General features: G+C 43.6%; 1 protein-coding gene across 1 annotated transcript in view; it reads left to right on the top strand.

Annotated features, from left to right (window-relative positions):
• The window catches only part of LOC126484545 (NGFI-A-binding protein homolog), a 427,936-nt gene that overhangs the window by 234,495 nt on the left and 169,554 nt on the right, over positions 1-23,887 (top strand). The window contains exon 2 of the mRNA XM_050108131.1: positions 3,312-3,413. Within this exon, the coding sequence (XP_049964088.1) occupies positions 3,312-3,413 (102 nt within the window). The remainder of the gene's footprint in view (positions 1-3,311; positions 3,414-23,887) is intronic.

Genomic DNA, 23,887 nt, shown 5'->3' with positions numbered 1-23,887 from the left:
ATCATCAAAGTACGAGATTTGATTTTACTTTACTCTCTTACGGCCTATAAAATTTTCCTTCGATTTCGTAGCTCCGTGATAGAAACTTAAAAAAAAGAAAAGTCCAGGAGCAAGTAGGTCTCACGCACTGAGGTTTCTGTATAAACTTAATTATAAAGGGCTATTACAAATGATTGAAGCGATTTCATAAATTCACTGTAGCTCCATTCATTGACATATGGTCACGACACACTACAGATACGTAGAAAAACGCATAAAGTTTTGTTCGGCTGAAGCCGCACTTCAGGTTTCTGCCGCCAGAGCGCTCGAGAGCGCAGTGAGGCAAAATGGCGACAGGAGCCGAGAAAGCGTATGTCGTGCTTGAAATGCACTCACATCAGTCAGTCATAACAGTGCAACGACACTTCAGGACGAAGTTCAACAAAGATCCACCAACTGCTAACTCCATTCGGCGATGGTATGCGCGGTTTAAAGCTTCTGGATGCCTCTGTAAGGGGAAATCAACGGGTCGGCCTGCAGTGAGCGAAGAAACGGTTGAACGCGTGCGGGCAAGTTTCACGCGTAGCCCGCGGAAGTTGCAACATTTTTTCTTAATGGTGAAGTGAACAGACACAATGTGCGAATCTGGGCGGTAGAGAATCCTCACGCATTCGTGCAGCAAATTCTCAATTCACCAAAAGTTAACGTGTTTTGTGCAATCTCACGGTTTAAAGTTTACGGCCTCTTTTTCTTCTGCGAAAAGAACGTTACAGGACACGTGTATCTGGACATGCTGGAAAATTGGCTCATGCCACAACTGGAGACCGACAGCGCCGACTTTATCTTTCAACAGGATGGTAAATGGAAATGTCGTGTGGCTAGGGCCTCCCGTCGGGTAGACCGTTCGCCTGGTGCAGGTCTTTCGATTTGACGCCACTTCGGCGACCTGCGCGTCGATGGGGATGAAATGATGATGATTAGGACAACACAACACCCAGTCCCTGAGCGGAGAAAATCTCCGACCCAGCCGGGAATCGAACCCGGGCCCTTAGGATTGACAGTCTTAGCTCCACCGCACTTCCATCATGATGTTCGGCATTTTTTAAAACAGGAGATTGGAAAACCGATGGATCGGTCGTGGTGGAGATCATGATCAGCAATTCATGTCATGGCCTCCACGCCCTCCCGACTTAACCCCAGGCGATTTCTTTCTGTGGGGTTATGTGAAAGATTCAGTGTTTAAACCTCCTCTACCAAGAAACGTGCCAGAACTGCGGGCTCGCATCAACGATGCTTTCGAACTCATTGATGGGGACATGCTGCGCCGAGTGTGGGAGGAACTTGATTATCGGCTTGATGTCTGCCGAATCACTAAAGGGGCACATATCGAACATTTGTGAATGCATAAAAAAACTTTTTGAGTTTTTGTATGTGTGTGCAAAGCATTGTGAAAATATCTTAAATAATAAAGTTATTGTAGAGCTGTGAAATCGCTTCAATCATTTGTAATAACCCTGTATATAGAGAGAGTCCATCCATTCCAGGGATAGAGGATGTCGACGATTTTTGTCTGTTATCGACATTAATACTGGTGTCATCAAACTGTAAGAATTAGTTCTACTATGTCTCATACAACGTACTATACCGCCTATAAAACTTTCTTTACATTTCGTAGGTCCGTTACGGAAACTTAAAAAAAAGGCCAGGTGCAACCAGGACTCGCGCACTGGGGTTTATGTACAAACTTAATTGTGCATATAGGCTGTCTATGCATTCTAGGAATAGAGGATGTCGACGATTTTTGCCTGTTGTCGACATTAATACTGGTAAAATATCGGTCCCATGGATTCCAAGACATTTGAGATGTAAAAAGATTATCACTTACTACATTTTAGCTGTTCGTGCAGTAAAATTTCAGTATCCGGCACGACGCTTTAACACCTTATTTCCTTACTACTGACTATTCGGAACAAATTTTGGAGACTGTATCCACAAGTACCACCGAATACACCCGAAAAATTGTAACACTGTACGACACATAGTTGAGGAGATATGAAGTCATAAACGTTGTGATGCTTGAAAATTAACTTCTTCTTAAAACGGAAAGCAAATTACACCGATTATACTCACCCACTGTTTCATAATGAGAGAAGTTAGCGACTTCAAACAAATTTTAAACATAAAAGTTCTCTCGCCTACAAGCTTAACGTCAATATATTAAAGATGTTCGGCCGGCCGGTGTGGCCATGCGCTTCTAGGCGCTTCAGTCTGGAACCGCGTGACCGCTACGCTCGCAGGTTCGAATCCTGTCTCGGGCATGGATGTGTGTGATGTCCTTAGGTTAGTTAGGTTTAAGTAGTTCTAAGTTCTAGGGGACTGATGACCACAGATGTTAAGTCCCATAGTGCTCAGAGCCATTTGAACCATTAAAGATGTTCAGATGTGTGCGAAATCTTATGGGACTTAACTGCTAAGGTCATCAAACCCTAAGCTTACACACTACTTAACCCAAATTATCCTAAGGACAAACACACACACCCATGCCGAGGGAGGACTCGAACCTCCGCCGGGATCAGCCGCACAGTCCATGACTGCAGCGCCTAAGACCGCTCGGCTGATCCCGCGCGGCCAATATATTTAACACATTAACTCATTTGTAAAGTAATCAGACAATTGAAGCTGTTTCATACATTGGAGTTGGATTCTTTAAGGAATCAGGGGTTTACTGGCGATCATCAGATATTTGGCTTCAGATATATGGGCAGAAGAATTAACCTAATGATCCGAAAATATAAACGCTCGTCTGTAATACAAGAGTCATTTGTAAAAGAAGAAAGACAAAGATTTACGTTCCCCTGACAATGAGTCATCAAAGAAGAATCACCACCTAACCGCGGCTTTTTGGAGAAGTTATTCCTCCATTCGACTAATGTATAAAACTGCGGGAAACGTAAATTAGGATAGTCGAACGGTGCGATTCGAATCCTCTTCATCCAGACAGCGAGGCCAGCGTGTTGATCACGGCCCCTAGCTGTGTGTAATTCCTAGATACTTGACACCTCACGGTTCTTACAAACTACAAGGGAGTGATTGTTGAGCGCAGAGATGACGCTCAACGATTGCAACTATGTCGCTCGATCAGCCAGTTGTAGCAAGTTTCAATTTCTTCACAGTACTGTGCTCTTTTTGTTCGTAGCCGAGTGTGAAACACGTGTACCTGTTTTGTTGCTGAGATATGTGACAGTTTGAGGCAGGCGGCACCTGCGCGCTTGCATGCGGGCTGGGGCAGTGCGTGGCGTGGCGTGACGCGTGTTGTGTGCCGTGTGTTGCAGTGGTGCTGACGTCGGCGCCTGGCAACGAGGCCGAGCTGCAGCTGTACCGCGTGATGCAGCGCGCCAGCCTGCTCGCCTACTACGACACGCTGCTCGAGATGGGTGAGTACCCCAGTCACAAGTCTCCTCACCATGTAGCACGACCGGAGCCATTTAAAAGATGTTGGGATGTTTTAGGACCATATAACGGGTAATGACTAGAGACCGGATTATATGCATTTGCATGTTGCATATGCATTTGAATATTTGGCTCCTTTTCACCGGTTATTTCATATTTTAACTGAAAACTAGTGATGATGCATGTTTTTGCTCTATGTTTACAATATTTTAAAAATTTAGACGTGCGGTGTCTAGCTCGATCTAGGTTTGATGTCTCACAGATTGACCGCGACCTAGAACTGCATACAATCGCTAATCGAGAGGCCACTGCCAAGCGAAGTCATTACAGAAGAGGAACAGGAACGGGCAGACAGAGTCAAAGCTCTTGCGGCCTCGCCCCCAATAATCCCCTCCGCTGTTATATCGTACGCCTCGCCAACAATTAAATTCAACTTCGCAAGCTTTTAGTCGCATGTCCACTGTTTCAGTTTAGCTGTCTATTTACTTGTACACAGTTGAACGTCTTTACGACGTGTAGTGTGTAACGTGTTGTGCACCATACCGTCCGGAAAAAAGAAACGTCATTTCGTGGATTGCTGACCATCCTGGAATATTTACATATGACGGAATTGTTTTATATAGTCGAGTCTGCGAGAAAAACGTTTCATGCAAAAAAATGTTTCAAATAGACCAGCATGTCAAGACAAATCTTCATAACGCAAGAATGCAGAAGAAAGGACCACGACAACAACTTCTGACAACAGCAAGTTGCAGTAGCAGGGATTTGTCCAAAGGTAATCAAAAAAGTCGATTTAACATGAATCTGTGTGATGACATTCATTGCAAGCAATATTACTCTTCCCAAAATTACAAACCCTATCCTCAAAGACTTCCTGCGCAAATATTGCTTAAATCAAAATGTACCACATGAATCAACATTACATAAAAATTACATACCGACAATTTCCGTAAATCTTCTGATATAAATACGCAGTGAAATCAACGACAGGACTATCTGGATTTCAGTTCACGAGACTACAGGCACTTGTGGCCGTTACAGTGCAAATTTAATTGTTGAAACTTTAAAAAAAAGAGCTTTCTTCTTCCTATTTAGTGGCCTGCAAAGAACTTGAAAAAGTAAATCAGTCTACGATCGCCAGATTTGTGAATGAGGGTATTACAAAAATATTCCCAGAATCTACTGCAGATGAAAGGGTGTTTGTGTTTATTTCAGATGCTGCTCCCTATATGACCAAAGCAGGAAAAGCCCTCCGAGTATTTCATCCCAATTTGATTCATGTCACGTTCTTTGCTCATGGAGTACATCGCCTTGCCGAAGAAGTACGTTCCACGTATGTGAATGTAAATACACTGATTTCATCCACAAAGAAAGTGTTTCTAAAGGCTCCTGCTCGCATCAAGACCTACAAAGAAAAACTACCAAATGTGCTCTTTACCTCCCGAACCAGTGGTAACTCGTTGGGGTATGTCGATCAAAGCTGTGTTGTTTTACAATGAACGTTTCGAGGCCATTAGAGGGGTAGTAAACGACTTCTATAGTGCAAAGGCTTTAGCAGCTTGCCAATGCAAGGAAGCTTTTAATGATTCCGGTATTTAAAAAGACATTGCTGTGATTAGCACTGATTTTCCCCATATACCTGCGAGTATTAAAAAAACTTGAAACTCAAAGTTTGGTGTTGAATCAATATATACAGATAATCAATAAATTATTCTAGTGAGCTCCTTATTGCCGGAGGTATTCCCAAGAAAACTTAAAGAAAAGTGTGAAAACATTTTAAACAATAACACGGGCTTTGAACCCTTGTGCCAAATTGGTAGTTTTGTTAATGGGACGGGTGGTCTTTTGCCAGAAACAATAAGCGCCAACATAGCACCCAAATTCAAATACTACTCAGTTATCTCAGTTGATGTAGAACGGTCATTTTCTGCTTATAAAAAAGTTCTGAGTGATCGAAGACGCAATCTTACTACCGAACATTTGGAACATTACTTCGTCGTTTATGTTTACAATAGCAGAAAAATGTAAAATAAATTGTCAATGATGCTTTGGTTCAAGAGTTATTAATTAAAACTTAACACTGTTGAAAAAACTTCATGGTTGTATGTTGTTTTTTAAATAAAGTATTGCGGAGTTTTTTAGCGTGCTCCTCTGCTTGCGAAATATCTCGAAGTTGGTCCCGTACATACCTGTAGTTTCGCTGCAACTCACTCGCATCGCGTCCGCTTGTTACCGACAATAGTAGCAAAGAAAGAACAATTCTTGAAATACGGTATGCGTCCCCATTTTGCAAATTTTTAGAAAATAATCCCAGAAAGGCCCCCTTCCCAACCTCTTCCAGAAAGTATTCAGAAAATGATATCGGCGTTCTAAATGTACCTTTTTTCCGCATGGCCGGCGCTCGTCCTCGTAATTGATATGCACAGGACTTTGAGATATAATGCACGCAGAACTACCATGTTTTTTTATTATTTGATCTTACATATTTAGACACTTCACTTGCATTTTTAAGTCTTTTTCATGCACATTTTAAGGTTTATATGACGCATTAACTCCGATCTCTAGTAATGACATACCACCTGGGCATCCGTGTGTGGTAAAACTTCAATTCCGGGACGGGAGGTGCTCCGGCCCCAGATCGAATCCGTACGGCTGATTAACGTTGAACGTCGGTGTGCCGGCTGACTGGATGTGGTTTTCAGGAGGTTACCCACATCCCATTGGGTGAATACCGAGCTGGTACCCAGCCAATTCTCGTCTCAGTTACGCAATTCGCAAACTTTTCGAAAACTTTCGCTCTCTTTCACACGCAGACTCTTGGGGTATACATATTCCGTTCCGGGGGGTAACAGCGTAGAGACAGGAGGAGCATCCGGCCACTCCTTAAACTAACAATGCCAAATTCGTTAATATTAGACTGATGTATAAGTTCGTAGCGTTTTTGTTTTGCATGTTGGCATTCTGGTTGCTGCGGGTCTATTTATTGACTGTCATCTTTTATTTGTAGGTCACAGTTGCTATTTGAGTCATCTGGAGATAGGGAGTAGATCTGTGCAGGGTAGAAAATGGAATGTCGAAGAAAACGGAACATTTCCGACATACTCCTCTACTTGGGTTCAATAGAGGGGGGACAGCAGCGGAGGCAGGGAGACACATTTAGGACATGTGTGGGGTAACTCCTCTGGGCAGAAAACGACAAGAATATGGTTTCCTCGTTTTAAGGAGGATCGTTTTGACATCAGTGACTCTCCACATTCAGGAAGACCGACGGGGTTTGATGAAGATGGTTTAAACGCATTAATCCACAATGATCCACGTCATTGTACTCTGGCAACTGTGATCAATCACATTGTGCGACATTTCCATGCAATGGGGAAAGTTAAAAAATCGGGTATATGTGTGTACCGCATGCTCTCAGCCAAAATCACAAAAATCAGCGGGTGGCGTTAAATACGTCTCTGCTTGCACGTCGTCAATTGGCTCGTGAATAACCCGAACCATTCCTATCCTATATCGTTACTGGTGACGAGAAATGGTGCCTTTATGTTAACAGAAGGATAAGAAAGGAATGGCTGAGCGCAAATAAAGCAGCAACTCCCCGTAAAAATAACTGCACAACCACAAAATATAATGTTATGCATCTGGTGAAACAGCGACGGTTTAGTGCTCCACAGTTCGCTTCCGCGGGGTGTAACCGTCACTGATGACATTTTTTGTCAACAACTGAGACGTCTTGCAGATGCAGTCCAAGAACGACGATCGGGAAGACAGAGTGAAATGATGCTACTCCACTTCTAACTCCCGCTCGAATTCTGCTAGACTGACAAAAAATACGGTACAGGAGTTGGTTTGAGAAGTCATAACGCACCCAACTTCTTCACCTACTCTTGCGCCCTCAGATTTTCATCTTTTCCGCACTCTAACGAACAACCTTTCAAAGAACTTCCTTTCCAGATGAAAATGCGCTCCGGACATGGGTCGATGAGTTCTTCACCTCAAAACCATATGATTTCTACAGTCGCGGAATAGGAAAATTACCCAGCGTTGGAAGAATGTTCTTAACAGCGAGGGAGAATATTTTATTGATGACTAAAGTCTCTGACATTTGTATCAGTTCGGTTTCTTAAAATTATGAAAAAAACTACGAACTTATGCAATAAGTAAGTCGACTCTGTGCAGTTGCTGGACAAAGGCACAGGGAAAAGAAGAAGAAAACAGAAGAGATGTAGGCTACCGAAACGTAGGTAAGAAGTACACCTCCCAGTGTAAATCATTAAAATTGTCATAAAGTGCGATGAAAATTATATCTTAAGAAAACTCGCGACAGCAGATGACAGCGGGTGGTGCTGACTAAGTAGACAAGGTCGCGGTGCTCATTACTACTTGACGTTCGATGAACGTAAGCATGACGAAGAGTGTACGAAAATACACGTTGACATAATGAAATATAGTTGTTCAGAATGCTGTATTATGAGACAGATTGCTGTACTCTTCAGTCCTGCCTAGCGACCACATCGAAAATAGGTACAATTTGAAAATACACCACAAAGTTTTTGCAGCGATCATTTTTAATGTGATTGCTGCTAGTGAACGACCAAACTGTCAAATTTCAGTCTAATCTATAACTCGGGCCACGCCTTAATCAGCTCGTCGCCACAGCCACTAGTCTCCTATTCACATCCGTTGTCCTCGCCAACTCACAGTCAAAATCTCACATTCCAATCTAACGTAGACGTTGGGCTACAATATAGATCAATAGGCAGGTTGTGACATTAATTCATACATAATACGCAGGAGGAGTTAAAGCAGCCCACCTCACTCCCCTCCCCCAGCTAGTGTTGCCAACTGTGCTTTTCCTCCCTCCTCCTCCTTCTTCTAACACAATACGAAGCGACCGCATCAAAATTGTTTTACATTATTTTTGTAACTTTTTGTAGGCGTTAAAAACCCTGATGACCAAACAGTACTCGAAACAAATAGCTGTGTGTTGAACTGGGACAAAATAAATAATGTAGCTGATAACGGAACAAAACAAATAATTTTCTCCATCAACTGGCAGACAGTCATAATGCAAGCAGTTTCTTTAATGGGTTAGTGGGTCCGTTGCAGCTTCTGCTTGTTGCGATCTTCAGTGCGAAGGCTGGTTTGAAGCAGCCCTCCACGATAGTCCGTCCTGAGGAAGGCCGTTCTTATCTGCAGGTCTCCCTCTGGAATTTCTCATACCCTTCCCATTCTGTCTCCCCCCCCCCCCTCTCAATTTTTTCAGTTACCATATTGACGATTGCTTTATGCCCTAGAATATGTTGTGTCAACGGACCCCTTCTTCTAGTCAAATTGTGCCATAAATTCTTTTCTCCACAGGTCGGTTCACTCCCTTCTCAATAGTTATTCAAGTTACTCCTCTAATCTTCAACATTCTTCTGCAGCATCACATTTAAAAAGCTTCTATTCTGATTCTGTCTGAACTGTTTACCGTCCACGTTTCACTACCGTACAAGACTAAACCTTCAGAGAAGACTTTCTAACACTTAAATTTACATAAGATGTCCACAGTCTATCTTTTTCAGAAATGTAATTCGTGTCGAAATAGTTCACAGGTGCACTATCATGACATGAAGTATGCTGGGAGAAGCTACAGAATCACAGTGTGATGCCGGCCGCTGTGACCGAGCGGTTCTATGCGCTTCAGTCTGGAACCGAGCGACCGCTACGGTCGCAGGTTCGAACCCTGCCTCGGGCATAGATGTGTGTGATGTCCTTAGGTTAGCTAGGTTTCAGTAGTTCTAAGTTCTAGGAGACTGATGACCTCAGATGTTAAGTCCCATAATGCTCAGTCATTTGAACCATTCTCCATCTTTCCCTAATCCGAGCTTGTGCTCCGTCTCTAATGACCTCGTTGTTGAGGGACGTTAAACACTAACCTCCCCCTTAGAATTTCACAGTATATTCCAGTCAATATTGTCAAAAGCTTTTTCTAAGACTACAGGTGCTATACATTGAGGCTTGCCTTTCTTTAATCAATCTTCTAAGACAAGTCGTAGGGTCAGTGTTGCCTCCCGCGTTCCTGCATTTCTCCAGAATCCAATATGATCTTCCTCAAGGTCGTCTTCAGTTTTTCCATTATCTTGCAAATCACTTGTGTCAGAATTTTGCAACCAAGTCTTATTAGTGTGGTCATATTGACACCTTTCGTATTCTGCCAATAAAACGCAGTCTTCGGTTCGCCTATCGTACATCATTTCCTAAATGATCGTCACAGTTCAAGTATCTCTAAAAGGTAATGTATAGACTCTTGGTTGAACATTTTGTGCCGCAGCATGATATAAACTTGGCAGGCGGGAGCCGTGAACCACACAGTGCGAGAAAACTATATTCGACGCTAAGTCGAAGACCGAAAATGCAGTAGGGAGTGAGCATTGCGACAGCACATAAAGTCAGTTCAAATTATTACAGATAAACAAAGCTAGAATCATTAACACAGAAACACACAAATTGAAATGGAGTTGTAAAAAATGCGAAGTAACCATTACATTCGAGACTTGGTGTAACAAACACTTCAGTCCCTTATATTCCCAATAGGGCTGACAGCCATCCACAAGTGACGTGTTCCTCGCTACCGCAGGGGTCGCCCTGACACAGGCAGAACTATGTGCTTTCACTTTCTTAATGTATCTCCATATGGCGGAAGTGGCGGCATATTAGACAATCGATAACCACTAGTAACAGAAATTATAGGAAATTCTTTTAGTATGCAAGTGGAACACTTCCACTAGACGGTAAATGACTTCGTCCGCGAAGAGAGAACTGTTCCGATTTCTCCTAAGTCGTTGGTACAGAAGGTTTCACAATTTCTAATACGGACTTCTATGAGTTGTAGAGAGCATTTAGTTGATAAAGCTTCGCTCAGGAACCCTTGCCCGGAAACGTACCGTTTGAATGTGAAATAAGTTTGGATGACTTGCAATCGCTTGACGGAACGCGCACAGCGGAGGCAGTGAGTGGTGAAATGGGCATGGGTAAAGTTTCGGGTCTTCATCGTCGGGTTCTCTTCTACGTGACGAAGGAAGTCATATTCAGAGTCTAGAGTGCGGTGCGTCCATGGTTCACTACAGCTATCCCTCCTAACTCCGAACGAATCAGTTTCTCGTAGCATTTTTGTAACCGAACGAAAATGATACGTGGTCTCAGAATTCAACAGGGACTGACGATGGCGCCCTTTGTTTCAGTTTTTGTGCGTATCGCGAAGCGGAATGTTTGCAAGTGATGGGATCTTCAAACTTACTTTACACCGGAACTGTACATTTCCGAATATGGGTTCCATAACTTATTCTACTAAGTCCTTTTTACAGCTGCTACAAGCCTGTAATACGAATTGTGAAAAATTGTGAAACACTCTGTATAGATTAAGTGCAGCTAAGGGACCAAGTCATTTCCTTACGGAAAGCCAGATATAACTTCTGTTTCACTAAATTAATTCGAGCCAGTTATTACTTTTACTCGTATGACAGGAAATCACACATTCACTCGATTAGCTGAGATAATATTCCATAGCCACACATTATGATTAGTAACCGCTTGTGACGAAAAATGTCCAAAACCAGCTGAAAATCCGGGAATATGGAATTATCCTTACATATCCTGTCGATAACTCTCTTTAATTCATGCGAACAGATAGCCAGTTGTGTTCCACAAGAACGATATTTTTTGAATCCGCAGGTGCATCAGACGTAAGGACCAACTTATTGCATTCCACCGTTATGCAAGGTTAATCAAGCCCACTTGTCAAGCAGGACCATGCGAACGTGAGACATGCGTTACAGTCGTGGCTTTTAATCTGGTCTTGCAATTGTGTGTGCACGTTGTTACTTGGAAACCGTTTGTACTCGCATAATGTTCAGACTATCGGCTGTATTGGTGCTTGTGTGGACATTTACAATTGAGACTTCTTTTGCTGATGAGTGGTAACACTCGAAATTTCAAAAGCAACAAATAATTTATTTATTATTTGACATTCGGAAACGGCAGTAACCATGTTTAATGAAACTAAAAAGTTCAGCGAATGGATCGATACCCAAATGGCAAAGTATGATTAAAAATTCTCTCATGTGCATACAAATGGAGAGACTTGTCGAGGAAAGCTACGTAGCGTCGGACAACCTAGACCTGTAGTCAGTATACCAACAGAGAACTGTTTCCCGAGACTCCATCAGTTACGCTAAACCTTAATCTGCATCTGAACTCTGTAAGCCACCGAAGGGTGTGCGGCTGTGTTTGCATGCTGTACTGGAACAGGTTTTTTCCCCTTCCTGTTTCATTCGCGACTGCCAGACGGGAAGGAGAGTTGCTGGTACAACTCTCTATTCGCCCAATTTTATCTAACTTATCCCACCTGTCATCACGCGAGGCTGAAGTCGATATCATGTTTCCTGACTTTCGGAAAGACTTCGACACAGATCACTGTCGTGCAAACAAATAATGTGCTTATAAGCGATTGTACCGAAGACTCCCTGACAAAGACTGGAGAGAGAGAGAGAGCATCAAAACCAAAATTAGCGTCTGCTGTGCCTCAAGATACTGAGATCTAGCGTCGCTCCCTTCCTGTTTTGAACACACATTTGCAGCTGCAGAAAATAGCTTTGTTACCGTAATGCGAGATTAGTTTTTGTTACGCGGTACCGCATAAAACGAATGCGATACTTTTTTTCATTTCCAAACACTAGACATATCTCAGAATCAGATAGTATAACTATTTTTATCTGAGAGGAGTCCACGACAGCGTAAACAGCTCCGACACCAAAAAAATTGCGCAGCCTGAGGCGAGTGTTTAGCACATCTCCCCCGCGACATCCACGTCCGCTGCCTTGAAAGTCGGCCGAGGTCAGCGAATTATTTCATCTGCAAAAGTTTTTTACGATTGCCTTGGGTTATTACTGCTTCTAAAATGACGCAGAAGTGTCTGTGGTTTCGTCCATTCTGTGCAGCAGTGGATACACCCACAAAAAGTTTCTACGACTCCAGCAAATCTTGCCGAGGAGCAGTGCAGTTTAATCTAACATCATTTAAAAGCGTGTATAGATAGTGCTAAAAACTCTCCAACACTTTTACTCATTGCCAGTAATGGTATCGAACTGAAATACGCCATGGGGCTCTCGATTTCTGCAGTGTCAAAAAACTGTCGTATATACACCGGGTGATCCATTTATCTTGATCGCCCCAAACAACCTTTTGTTCAGAAACAAAGTAAAAAAGATATATCAAACAAATGTGTAGCTGTCAGTGGGCATTTCTTGAAACTTTGTTCGTTATGAAGAAATGAACAGCAGTACGCCTTGTTAAATAGCAAACTGTATACGAGGATTTTATTCGTAAATTCGTATCCTCGCATTTGTTTTATACGAAAACCATGGAAAACGTAAATCTCGATGGCATCCTACTCCTGCCGATAGTGAGTCCAGTGTCTGCTCCGCCTCGCTCGCTGCATCGTGTATTAAATTCTGCAAAAATACGTTCTTTTAGACGTATTGTTTGTTGGCTTGTTCGGCCGATCTTTGCTTAGTGACTTTTTTTTCTGCCGTCTCCCCAGCACAAGTCGCTGGCATTGTCAGACCTACAGTTTGACAGTCGCCGCCAGAAGTGGAGGCCGAGGACCCCGAGACAAAAAGCCAACGGGCAGCACTGGTATTGTGAAATTAAGCTTGCCCTTTTCTCAAATGGTATCGTACTAACCATAGATGGAGGGTAATAGATTTCTGGAAGTCGTCTCATACTGTGCACCACTACAGGCTACTGGCGAAGGTCCGAGCATGTGGATTCCTTTCCCAGTATGTGAGTGGCTCGAAGACGTGTTCTCTATGGCGAGTGTTCATCAGTGATAAAGGTATCGTCAAGAGAGCCTCAGGGAATTATGATAGGACCATTCTTGTTCTCTACATACGTAAATGATCTGGCACACAGGGTGAAGAGCAATTTACGGATGTTTTCTGATGACGCTGTGGTGTATGGGGAGGCGTCGTCGGTGAATGACTCTAGGAGGGCACATCATCATTTACGCAGAATTTCTAGTTGATATGATGAATGACATCTCGCTCAAAATGTAGAAAAATGTAAGTCAATGCAGATGATTAGGACAAACAATCCTGTAACGTTGGAATACAACATTAATAATGTACAGCTTGACACAGTCACATCGGTTAAATGTTTAAGCGTAACGTTGCAGTGCGATTTGAAATGTAATGAAAACGTCAGGTGAGCAGTAGGGAAGGTAAATCTCGGCTTTTTTTATTTGATTGGGAGAATTTGAGGAAAGTGTAGCTCGTCTATAAACGAGACGGCGTATAGAACGCTGGTGCGAACCATTCTTGAACACTGATTGAGTGTTTGGGATCCCCACCAGGTCGGATTAAAGGAAGACACCGAGGCAAATAGGAAGCGTGCTGCTGGAATTGTTACCAATAGGTGCGATCAGCAAGCAAATACTACGGAGAGGCTTCGTGAATTCAAATAGGTATCCCTGGAGGAAAGACAACGCCATTCACGCGAGCCACTATTGTGGAAATTTAGAGAATCAGCATTTGAGGCCGACTGCAGGTCGATTCTATCGGAAGACACCGGCTCCTACTTGCTAACGGAACTACACTCCTGGAAATTGAAATAAGAACACCGTGAATTCATTGTCCCAGGAAGGGGAAACTTTATTGACACATTCCTGGGGTCAGATACATCACATGCTCACACTGACAGAACCACAGGCACATAGACACAGGCAACAGAGCATGCACAATGTCGGCACTAGTACAGTGTATATCCACCTTTCGCAGCAATGCAGGCTGCTATTCTCCCATGGAGACGATCGTAGAGATGCTGGATGTAGTCCTGTGGAACGGCTTGCCATGCCATTTCCACCTGGCGCCTCAGTTCGACCAGCGTTCGTGCTGGACGTGCAGACCGCGTGAGACGACGCTTCATCCAGTCCCAAACATGCTCAGTGGGGGACAGATCCGGAGATCTTGCTGGCCAGGGTAGTTGACTTACACCTTCTAGAGCACGTTGGGTGGCACGGGATACATGCGGACGTGCATTGTCCTGTTGGAACAGCAAGTTCCCTTGCCGGTCTAGGAATGGTAGAACGATGGGTTCGATGACGGTTTGGATGTACCGTGCACTATTCAGTGTCCCCTCGACGATCACCAGTGGTGTACGGCCAGTGTAGGAGATCGCTCCCCACACCATGATGCCGGGTGTTGGCCCTGTGTGCCTCGGTCGTATGCAGTCCTGATTGTGGCGCTCACCTGCACGGCGCCAAACACGCATACGACCATCATTGGCACCAAGGCAGAAGCGACTCTCATCGCTGAAGACGACACGTCTCCATTCGTCCCTCCATTCACGCCTGTCGCGACACCACTGGAGGCGGGCTGCACGATGTTGGGGCGTGAGCGGAAGACGGCCTAACGGTGTGCGGGACCGTAGCCCAGCTTCATGGAGACGGTTGCGAATGGTCCTCGCCGATACCCCAGGAGCAACAGTGTCCCTAATTTCTGGGAAGTGGCGGTGCGGTCCCCTACGGCACTGCGTAGGATCCTACGGTCTTGGCGTGCATCCGTGCGTCGCTGCGGTCCGGTCCCAGGTCGACGGGCACGTGCACCTTCCGCCGACCACTGGCGACAACATCGATGTACTGTGGAGACCTCACGCCCCACGCGTTGAGCAATTCGGCGGTACGTCCACCCGGCCTCCCGCATGCCCACTATACGCCCTCGCTCAAAGTCCGTCAACTGCACATACGGTTCACGTCCACGCTGTCGCGGCATGCTACCAGTGTTAAAGACTGCGATGGAGCTCCGTATGCCACGGCAAACTGGCTGACACTGACGGCGGCGGTGCACAAATGCTGCGCAGCTAGCGCCATTCGACGGCCAACACCGCGGTTCCTGGTGTGTCCGCTGTGCCGTGCGTGTGATCATTGCTTGTACAGCCCTCTCGCAGTGTCCGGAGCAAGTATGGTGGGTCTGACACACCGGTGTCAATGTGTTCTTTTTTCCATTTCCAGGAGTGTATGTGGGCGTCAGCTGCGCGTTTATTTAGGAATACTTTGAACATAATCCACACAACCCAACTCCTCTTCAGTAATCTGTGTTTTACCACGGCGCCAATCGAGCGCTATTTGCTCTCTCTATCTTGCTCTGTTCCGTGTGCTTTGGAGACAGCTTACTAATTGTAACACCAAAGCAATGCCGGTAACCTATTACAAACAAGGAGACTGTGTCTAGGTAAGTACTTAATTCGTTTCAGGAACCATAGAGTCTAGCTTTTGAAGAATTTTTTTTGCTTGGCAGCTAACCACGACTTCTTCATACAAGATGCGATATCAAAGTACAGAAAAAAATAATACATTTCTGTAGTCGAACTAGGACTTTTAGTTTTTGTTCTTGGTTTGTAAAATGTTATGTACGCAAGTGATAGGCAGAAAAGGATGATTGGAATTTATCGTCTCGTCATCGTCGAGGTAATTAGAACACTAACTCAGATGGCGAAGAACAGAGGATCAGGAGGCTGAAGCCCATTTACGAAATCACTTCATATCCGTAGTAATTAGGGCAATGCCACAAAACTTAAAACAGGATCGTCCGACATAAATTCCAGTCCCGCACCTCCCGATTACTAATCCATTGTTTTAATTCCTGTGTCACCTCGCTCGATGTAAGTGATAAGTATTTCATGACTGTTCTGTAAAATGTGAAATATAATGGCTAATGCGTGCGTCCATTAAACGCCGCAACCGTTTGCTAGCAGCTAGCATCGTAGTTTTTTTTTTTTCGTGGAAGCCTTGGAGAGAGTAATAGATGAAAAACCATAAGGAAATGGGTAATTACGAACCCTGTTCACACTTAATTACTGCAGACTCATATATTTTCACGGAAAACCTCTAGACACTGTAGGCAGCATTTGCACGAAATAGCGTTTAATAATAAGCGCTGTAAGTATTTGTACCCGTTCACTCCTGACCTTTAGGCGCAGAGGTATACCGTATTTAATGCTAAAACATCTGCGTATGCAGGTACAAGTTCTGATCCCATGCCCAAAGAAGGAGCGTCAAGGATTTCATTTGTACCCGTACAGTGCCGTGCAGCTGTATGAGAATTAACTTGCCCCGACAAGGAGTACAGCGTATTTGCGTAAGTACGTCATAGCGATAAAGAGGGGCAGTGCTCGTTGCAGTTACTCCTTTGTAGCTAAAATTCCCTGAAAACGACGTACCAAAAAAAGGAGGCACAGGGTCATATAGAGAGAAGAGTGGGATAGGTTTCTAAGAAGGAACCGCTCTGGAGCGCTACATGGGACGCCTGTCCACTCATCGATACCTACCCACCCGCACGCATTACGCACTGCAGAGTAATGCGAAACTGAGACTTCAAAACAGCCAAAATTAAAGTTGATACTGATAATGTTAAAAATGTCTCAGTTCTTAAACTTTCCAAGGTGTTTTAGGAGAAATAGTAAATACACTCTAAGGGAAAGAATTGCCGCTCAACGAAGTTATGCAAATTGGACACAAAATGAAATTTATACTGGCAGGTATCGACGGAAAATGCCAAACTATGAACTTTCGCGGCCGATGGATGAATGTGTGTCGCTTAGCGCACTGCGCAGCTGCGTGGATAGTAAAAAGAGGACATATCGACACCAGGGCATAACGCCATTGTGAGTGTCATTCCGTGTACTCAGTTGGACAGTAACTACGCCTCGCAGAGAGGCACGTTAACAACATATGCAGATGTCAGCATTTGAGAGAGGACGTGCAGTTGGACTGAAAGAAGCCGGTTGGAGTAATCGGCGAATCGCTCGAAATTTCTATGGGAGCGATGCCACTATTTGACGATGTTGGCAGGAATGTATAAACCATGGCCGAACACAGTGTCAAGAAGCAAGCAGTCGACCTAGAGGGAAGACAAAACAGTGAGCTCAAAGATAATCTGCAGGTAGTACTGTGTATTACGAAGTGGTGACGCTTGAGTTCTTTGCTCTCCATATTGGTTAACGTATATCTGTCTTCCTCCATTCAATTGTCAGTATATAGCTGATTAGCAAACAGACTAGCAAATTTTACTTTGCCGATGTCATAGGCATAATGTATCACGCTTTATGGGAAATTTGTATTTTTGACAAGCCTGATTGCTCTATCAAGCATTTATTTGCACATTAAATACCCCTACAAAATAAGCACTACTCTCTTCACATTGCCCTTTACATTAGCTGAAAAATTATTACATAAAAGTTCCTGTACCTTATGTAACTTTTATCAGCCATCAAATTACAATACCTCCATTCGAAATAAAATGCGTTATGTGCTTACAAAAAATTTAACATTCTGAGAGTTCTAGTTCTCTGTTCTACTTGCTTTTGTGGAAAGGGATGAATAAAATTTAAAAGTAAACAATATTCTGTTCAGCATTCATTTTTATTTATTATTTCTGCTAAACACTTGAAAAACAAAATGATTTTTGTCTGCTGCTGTCACACAGAACAGTTTTTTCTCTGGACTTTGCTAGTTACAGTTTTTCATTAGCTCTTAATCTAAGTCCAACATATATTGATGCAATCTCTTTAATGAGTTTTGTTTTGTGCATATCTTCCAGGCCGAATGCAGAAGTTATTGAATGCGTCTTAAAAACATTTTTTTCATTAACAGAAAAGTGGTGTCACACTGAATTCACGAACTGAGCATAAACTTATCCCAAATCTGTCAGATTTTCAACAATACGAAAATTCTTCTCACAATAAACTATAATTTTGTATTCATCTTCAGAAGAAATTTGCTGAGTAAATGCAGTTGGGTCACAGGATGGCTTTTTGCAATATGTGAGGTCACTTTCTTGAACATTTTCAAAAATTAACAAGCTACCACCATTTTAACAACAAATCCTACTATGTGATACAATATGCTGTATTATTAACATAGTTACTGAGATTTGTATCATTCAGAGCACTGCACTAATTTAAACACTGGCTCGCTGGAGCAGCATTTAAATCAGTATTTTTACTCTGAACATGATGGTATCTAAAGTGGACAAGGAAGAAAACCTAATTTGATTCAAAATCAAGAACATTTGTCTCGCATCCAAATGTTATGCTATTTTATAATAATAGAGCTTTGAGAGCTGACTGTAACTGAGTGGTGTTTGGATTGTTATTTCACGGTCGTTTAGCTCTAATACATGAAAATAATAATTCAGTTGAAATTATTGAAATTGGTCTGTCTCTCGGAAAAGAAATTCTGTACCTAACATTTCTATACCTTTGATTGACAGCAAGAAACCTAGAGCAGGTAGTGGGTGACTTTATACCCGTATAGAGGCTGTTACAAAACGATACCAACAAACTTTGGGTGAGTGCAGAGGGTGTCTTCAGGAACAAATTGAGGATAGAAACCCATGTCCGGAAATTTCATCCAACGATACTACAGAGCGTCCATACTATAGGCGCCGGAACTTGCCAGTAGGCAACCCCGTCGCCAGTAAACGTGACTGTGTACGCTGGTGCACCGTAAGCACATCTTGGCGTGTTGTTTGTTATATACTGATTGTGACTGATTGCCACGGTCACCAATGGAGAAGATGGATCTAGCTGCTGTGCAGGTGGGCCTTGTCTCCTATACAAGTGCTGCCTTGTTAAGTGCCGATTTAGGACACGTGTTTCCATCCACAGTTTATTTTTCTCGTGTATACTGAAAAACCTTGAGGGCTTTAGAGAGTTCCAGGAGAAAAATCAACTACGGATGGAAACCCGTGTCCTAAACAGTCATCCATTGAGGCAACAGAGCATCGCATTCATACGAGACAGGGACTGTCTACGCAGCAGATAGCTTCAACTTATCCACTAGCCATCGTGGCAGTCAGCCACTTTAACTAAATAGCAAATAACATTGCGCGACGTTCCGCCTACGGTCCATCGGCGTACAAAGTGGTGGCCCAGAGGCAGGAGCCAGGCCATGAACGTAGCGTCGTTGGATGACACAGTTTCCTATCCTAAATTCGTTCTTCAAGATATAATGAAGAGTTGTGGACGACACCACGCCACGGAAAATACATTGAAGTGCCAAAGAAACTGGTATAGGCATGCCTATTCAAATACAGAGACATGTAAACAGGCAAAATACGGCGATGCGGTCGGCAACGCCTATATAAGACAACAAATGTCTGGCGCAGTTGTTTGGTCTGTTACTGCTACTACAGTCACAGGTTATCAAGATTTAAGTGAGTTTGAACGTGTGTTATAGTCGGCGCACGAGCGATGGGACACAGGTAGCGATGAAATGGGGATTTTCCCGTACGACCATTTCACGAGTGTACCGTGAATATCAGGAATCAGGTAAAACATCAAATCCTCGTCATCGCTGTGACCAGAAAAGGATCCTGCAAGAATGGGACCTTCGACGACTGAAGAGAATCGTTCAACGTGATAGAAGTGCAAGCCTTACGCAAATTGCTGCAGATTTCAATAAAGGCCATCAGACAGTGTCAACCATTCAACGGAACATTATCGATATGGGCTTTCGGAACCGAAGACCCACTCGTGTACCCTTGATGACTGCACGACACAAAGCTTTTCGCCTCGCCTGGGCTGGTCAACACCAACATTGGACTCTTGATGACTGGAAACATGTTGTCTGGTCGAACGAGTCTCGTTTCAGATTGTATCGAGCGGATGGACGTGTACGGGTATGGAGACAATCTCACGAATCCATGGATCCTGCATGTCAGCAGGGGACTGTTCAAGCTGATGGAGGCTCTGTAATGGTGTGGGGCGTATGTAGTTGGAATGATATGGGACCCCTTGATACGTCTAGATACGGCTCTGGCAGGTGACACGTACTTATGCATTCTGTATCATCATCTGCATCCATTCGTGTCCACTTTGCGTTTCTACGGGCTTGGGAAATTCCAGCAAGACAATTAGACACCCCACACGTCCACAGAATTGCTGCAGAGTGTCTCCAGGAACACTCATCTGAGTTTAAACACTTCCACTGGCCACCAAACTCCCCAAACACGAACATTATTGAGCATATCTGTGATGCCTTGCAAGATCGTGTGCAGATCTCCACGCTGTCGTACTCTTACGGATTTATGGACAGCTCTGCAGGGTTCATGGTGTCAGTTCCCTCCAGCACTACTTCATACATCAGTCCAGTCCATGACACGTCGTGTTGCGGCACCTCTGCGTGCTCACGGGGGCCCTGCATGATATTAGGCAGGTGAACCAGTTTCTTTGACTCTTGAGTGTAAATATCCATATATAAGTAAATTATGTTATCCCTAATGATAGAAAGGTTTATATTTTTTACTAGAATTACGAGGCGATGGTAGTCACCTATCTCGAGAAGCTATGTACATCGGTTCGTTGATGCACTCACACAATTCAACGTTCGTAAATATTACAAAGTTCGACCTTTATCTTTTGGCTTCTTGTGTTTCCTTGTGTCGCCATTTCTTTCACAGTTACTCTCGTGTTAGCTGTAATGGAGGCGATTCGGACTCCATGCTGTTAAGTATTCTTGACTTAAAGTTACTTCATATAGTATTAGGTGATAAATAAATCGACAGACGTTCGTGTATTTTATACTGTGTATTTGCATGTGGTTTGTACACCTCACACTTTTCAGAACAAAGCAAGAGACAACCACGAAGAAGAGAGTACAAAACATGATTGTAAAACTTCACTTTCTCTCTAACATCGATTTTCTGGCAACTTCAGTGGCTATACTGTCGCAGTTACGCTTCTTCAGTAAATACATATTTCCTTTCACAAATTTTTAGAATGATCGCCTTTATTCTTTACAAAAAATTATATGACGTACTGACTAAAATCGGTATCGTTTTGTAGCACCCCGTATATATAGAGAAAGAAGAAGAAAGAAGATTTTAAAAGACATATGTTAGCTGTAAAAAGCTCGTGGTGTTAACGAATGCCTCTACACGTACTAATGAATTTGAAAATACAACCCTGAAACAAATTTGTTACGTACATAAATCACTAGGAATGAGCACTGACGCTATCATTCTGAAGACGTGTACCTGCAAACAATCAAAATATGAATTATTACGTAACTTTATGTTTTCGAAGTGCCTAATTACAGTTTTATGAGTATCGGGACAAATCATAGTAGTTCTAAAAGAGCAACATCAAAAAGTAACGAAAAATTTCGGCAGGAATCGACGCCGTAACACGTTAAGAGTCGTCCGAGCTGCAGTAACTAGGAGCCGACGCAGGAAGGGTGTATAAATTGCGAACACATCGGCGCACCGGCAGCGACGACATCAAAGCAGCGGTGTGACCTTGGTAGTCGAGGAGCATTTGTCGCAGTCGTGAATGGGAGCCAGATGAGTTATGCAGCGCAGCCCGCCACTAATGGACGCGGGGACACGGCCGAACACGTGCTCGTTGCCGGGCGTGCCCCTCGGCAGCCGCTGAGTTACTGCCGGTGCGGGTAGCGGGAAAGACATCTGCAAATCTGTCAGCGGACGCCGCGGAAACATTCTAGTGCTTTAGGACTCCCTGGAACAAAAAAAGTCGTGTAACGGATCAGAATTCAGTTTACGAGCTTCCGCGTGTAACGCTCTTTTCAACAGTGGTATCGAGACTCCCTTCACGTTCTGACTGAAAGCTTCGTTGTACATGCGGAATGCAAAGGTCCAGTCCTAATTCTCCAAACAGCTGTTCTCTGCCATGGTGCGCCATTAACCCTAAGCCGGCGTAGCGGAGTCTGTGGGACTCGAGGGAAGCATAAAATTCGCGTGACGTCCGCCTCGGTAACTCAGCGGTTGCGCGGCAGGTTGATAAGCGAAGGGGACCGGATTCGATTCACTGCCGAGTCGAAGATATTTCTTCGCTCGAGGACGGGATATTCTATTGCCCCTACATTCGTATCGTCATAACCGGCATTACTATGGAGCTGGCTGCTTGGGCATGCCCCAAAAGACACTAAATTGGAAAGAAAAAATGTTATAACTTTCGCAGTCATTGGTCACTGTACACTGCCTTCCTATGGCGGCGAGACAGGTCGCGTGCAGAGGCGACTCCAGTCGGTTATGAACTCAAGCAGTGTAAAGAACGAACTTCGAGTCCCTGGGTATCCACGATGCAGTTAGTATAATATTCTCAGTTTAGTGAATATGGCCGTGAAAAAAAAAACCCTCGAAGATACGGATCCTAAGTTAGAGGAATGTTTACAAAGATGGATTGACTGTTTATACCAAGACGGGGATCCCGAGTGCGACGTCACCATCGAAAATGCTATTCCAAGTGATCACGAAACAGCAAGGAAACTTTCTGCGATGACTCTGACGAAGATAAGGTGCAGGTTACTGAAAGTGAAGACGAAAATTGTGTGTTGAATGGAAATTTACAAGACTCTCACACATTGTCTCTAAAATGGTTCAAATGGCTCTGAGCACTATGGGACTTAACATCTGAGGTCATCAGACCCCTAGAACTTAGAACTACTTAAACCTAACTAACCTAATGACATCACACACATCCATGCCTGACTGAAGCGCCTGGAACCGCTCGGCCACACCGGCCGGCCATTGTCTCTATTTATTTCCGTGCTCGCACCGTTGTCAATATTTTATACTTTTCCTACAGAAGTAAATGTATGCTATTTTCTTATAGTTTGGACCTGAGCAAATTTTCATTCGATAAAAAAAGTATTTGTCAGTTTTTTTTTAAATAGGTACAACAGAAATTCCATGTTTATTTTTGTAATATCTTTAGTTTTAGATGTTTTCACTTTAGTTATTTTCTAAATTGGTTGTAGATAGAAACGTTTGTTTCCTTATATGTCTTTGATTCCGTATAGTCCCATAATAACGACAGAAAAATCATTAACAGATACGATACACTTTTTTGTTTTGGAGTTCCCAGAACTCCGCAAGGCATTTAGTGTTAGAATTTCCGACCACGCTGATTAAGGGTTAACTTGTACACTACCCTGTAGGCGGGAAGAGTTTTTAACTGAAAAAGAAAAAGTGCTTTCCGAGCTGAAAACGTACGAACGATTTAGCATTTAATGACGTGTTTTCCCTTTTTTCGGGCTATTAGTCTCGTGCCTAGTTTGATGTATTCCGCCACGATTTCCCCTCCTCTACCAACCTCTTCATTTCATAGCAGCTCTTGCACCCTCCGTCCTCAATTATTTGTTAATTATTTATTCCAATCTTTGTCTTCGCTTACAGCTCCCTCTACCACGACGGAAATTACTGACGGATATCTTGACAGACATCCTGTCACCCCGTCCCTTCTTCTCGTCTGTGTTCTTCATGCTCTTTTCCCCGCTGATTTCGCGGCAAATTTTCATTTCTTATTTTATCTGTCCACCTTATTTTCGATATGTTCCTATAGCACTGCTTTTCAAACTGTGCTCCGCGAAGCTCTGGGGGTTCCGGGAAACTTATGTGCC

The sequence above is a fragment of the Schistocerca serialis genome, chromosome 1 (assembly GCF_023864345.2).
Source record: "Schistocerca serialis cubense isolate TAMUIC-IGC-003099 chromosome 1, iqSchSeri2.2, whole genome shotgun sequence".
Lineage (NCBI taxonomy): Eukaryota > Metazoa > Arthropoda > Insecta > Orthoptera > Acrididae > Schistocerca > Schistocerca serialis.
The sequence above is the reverse complement of the archived record's forward strand: the minus strand, read 5'-3'. Positions and strand labels throughout refer to the sequence as shown.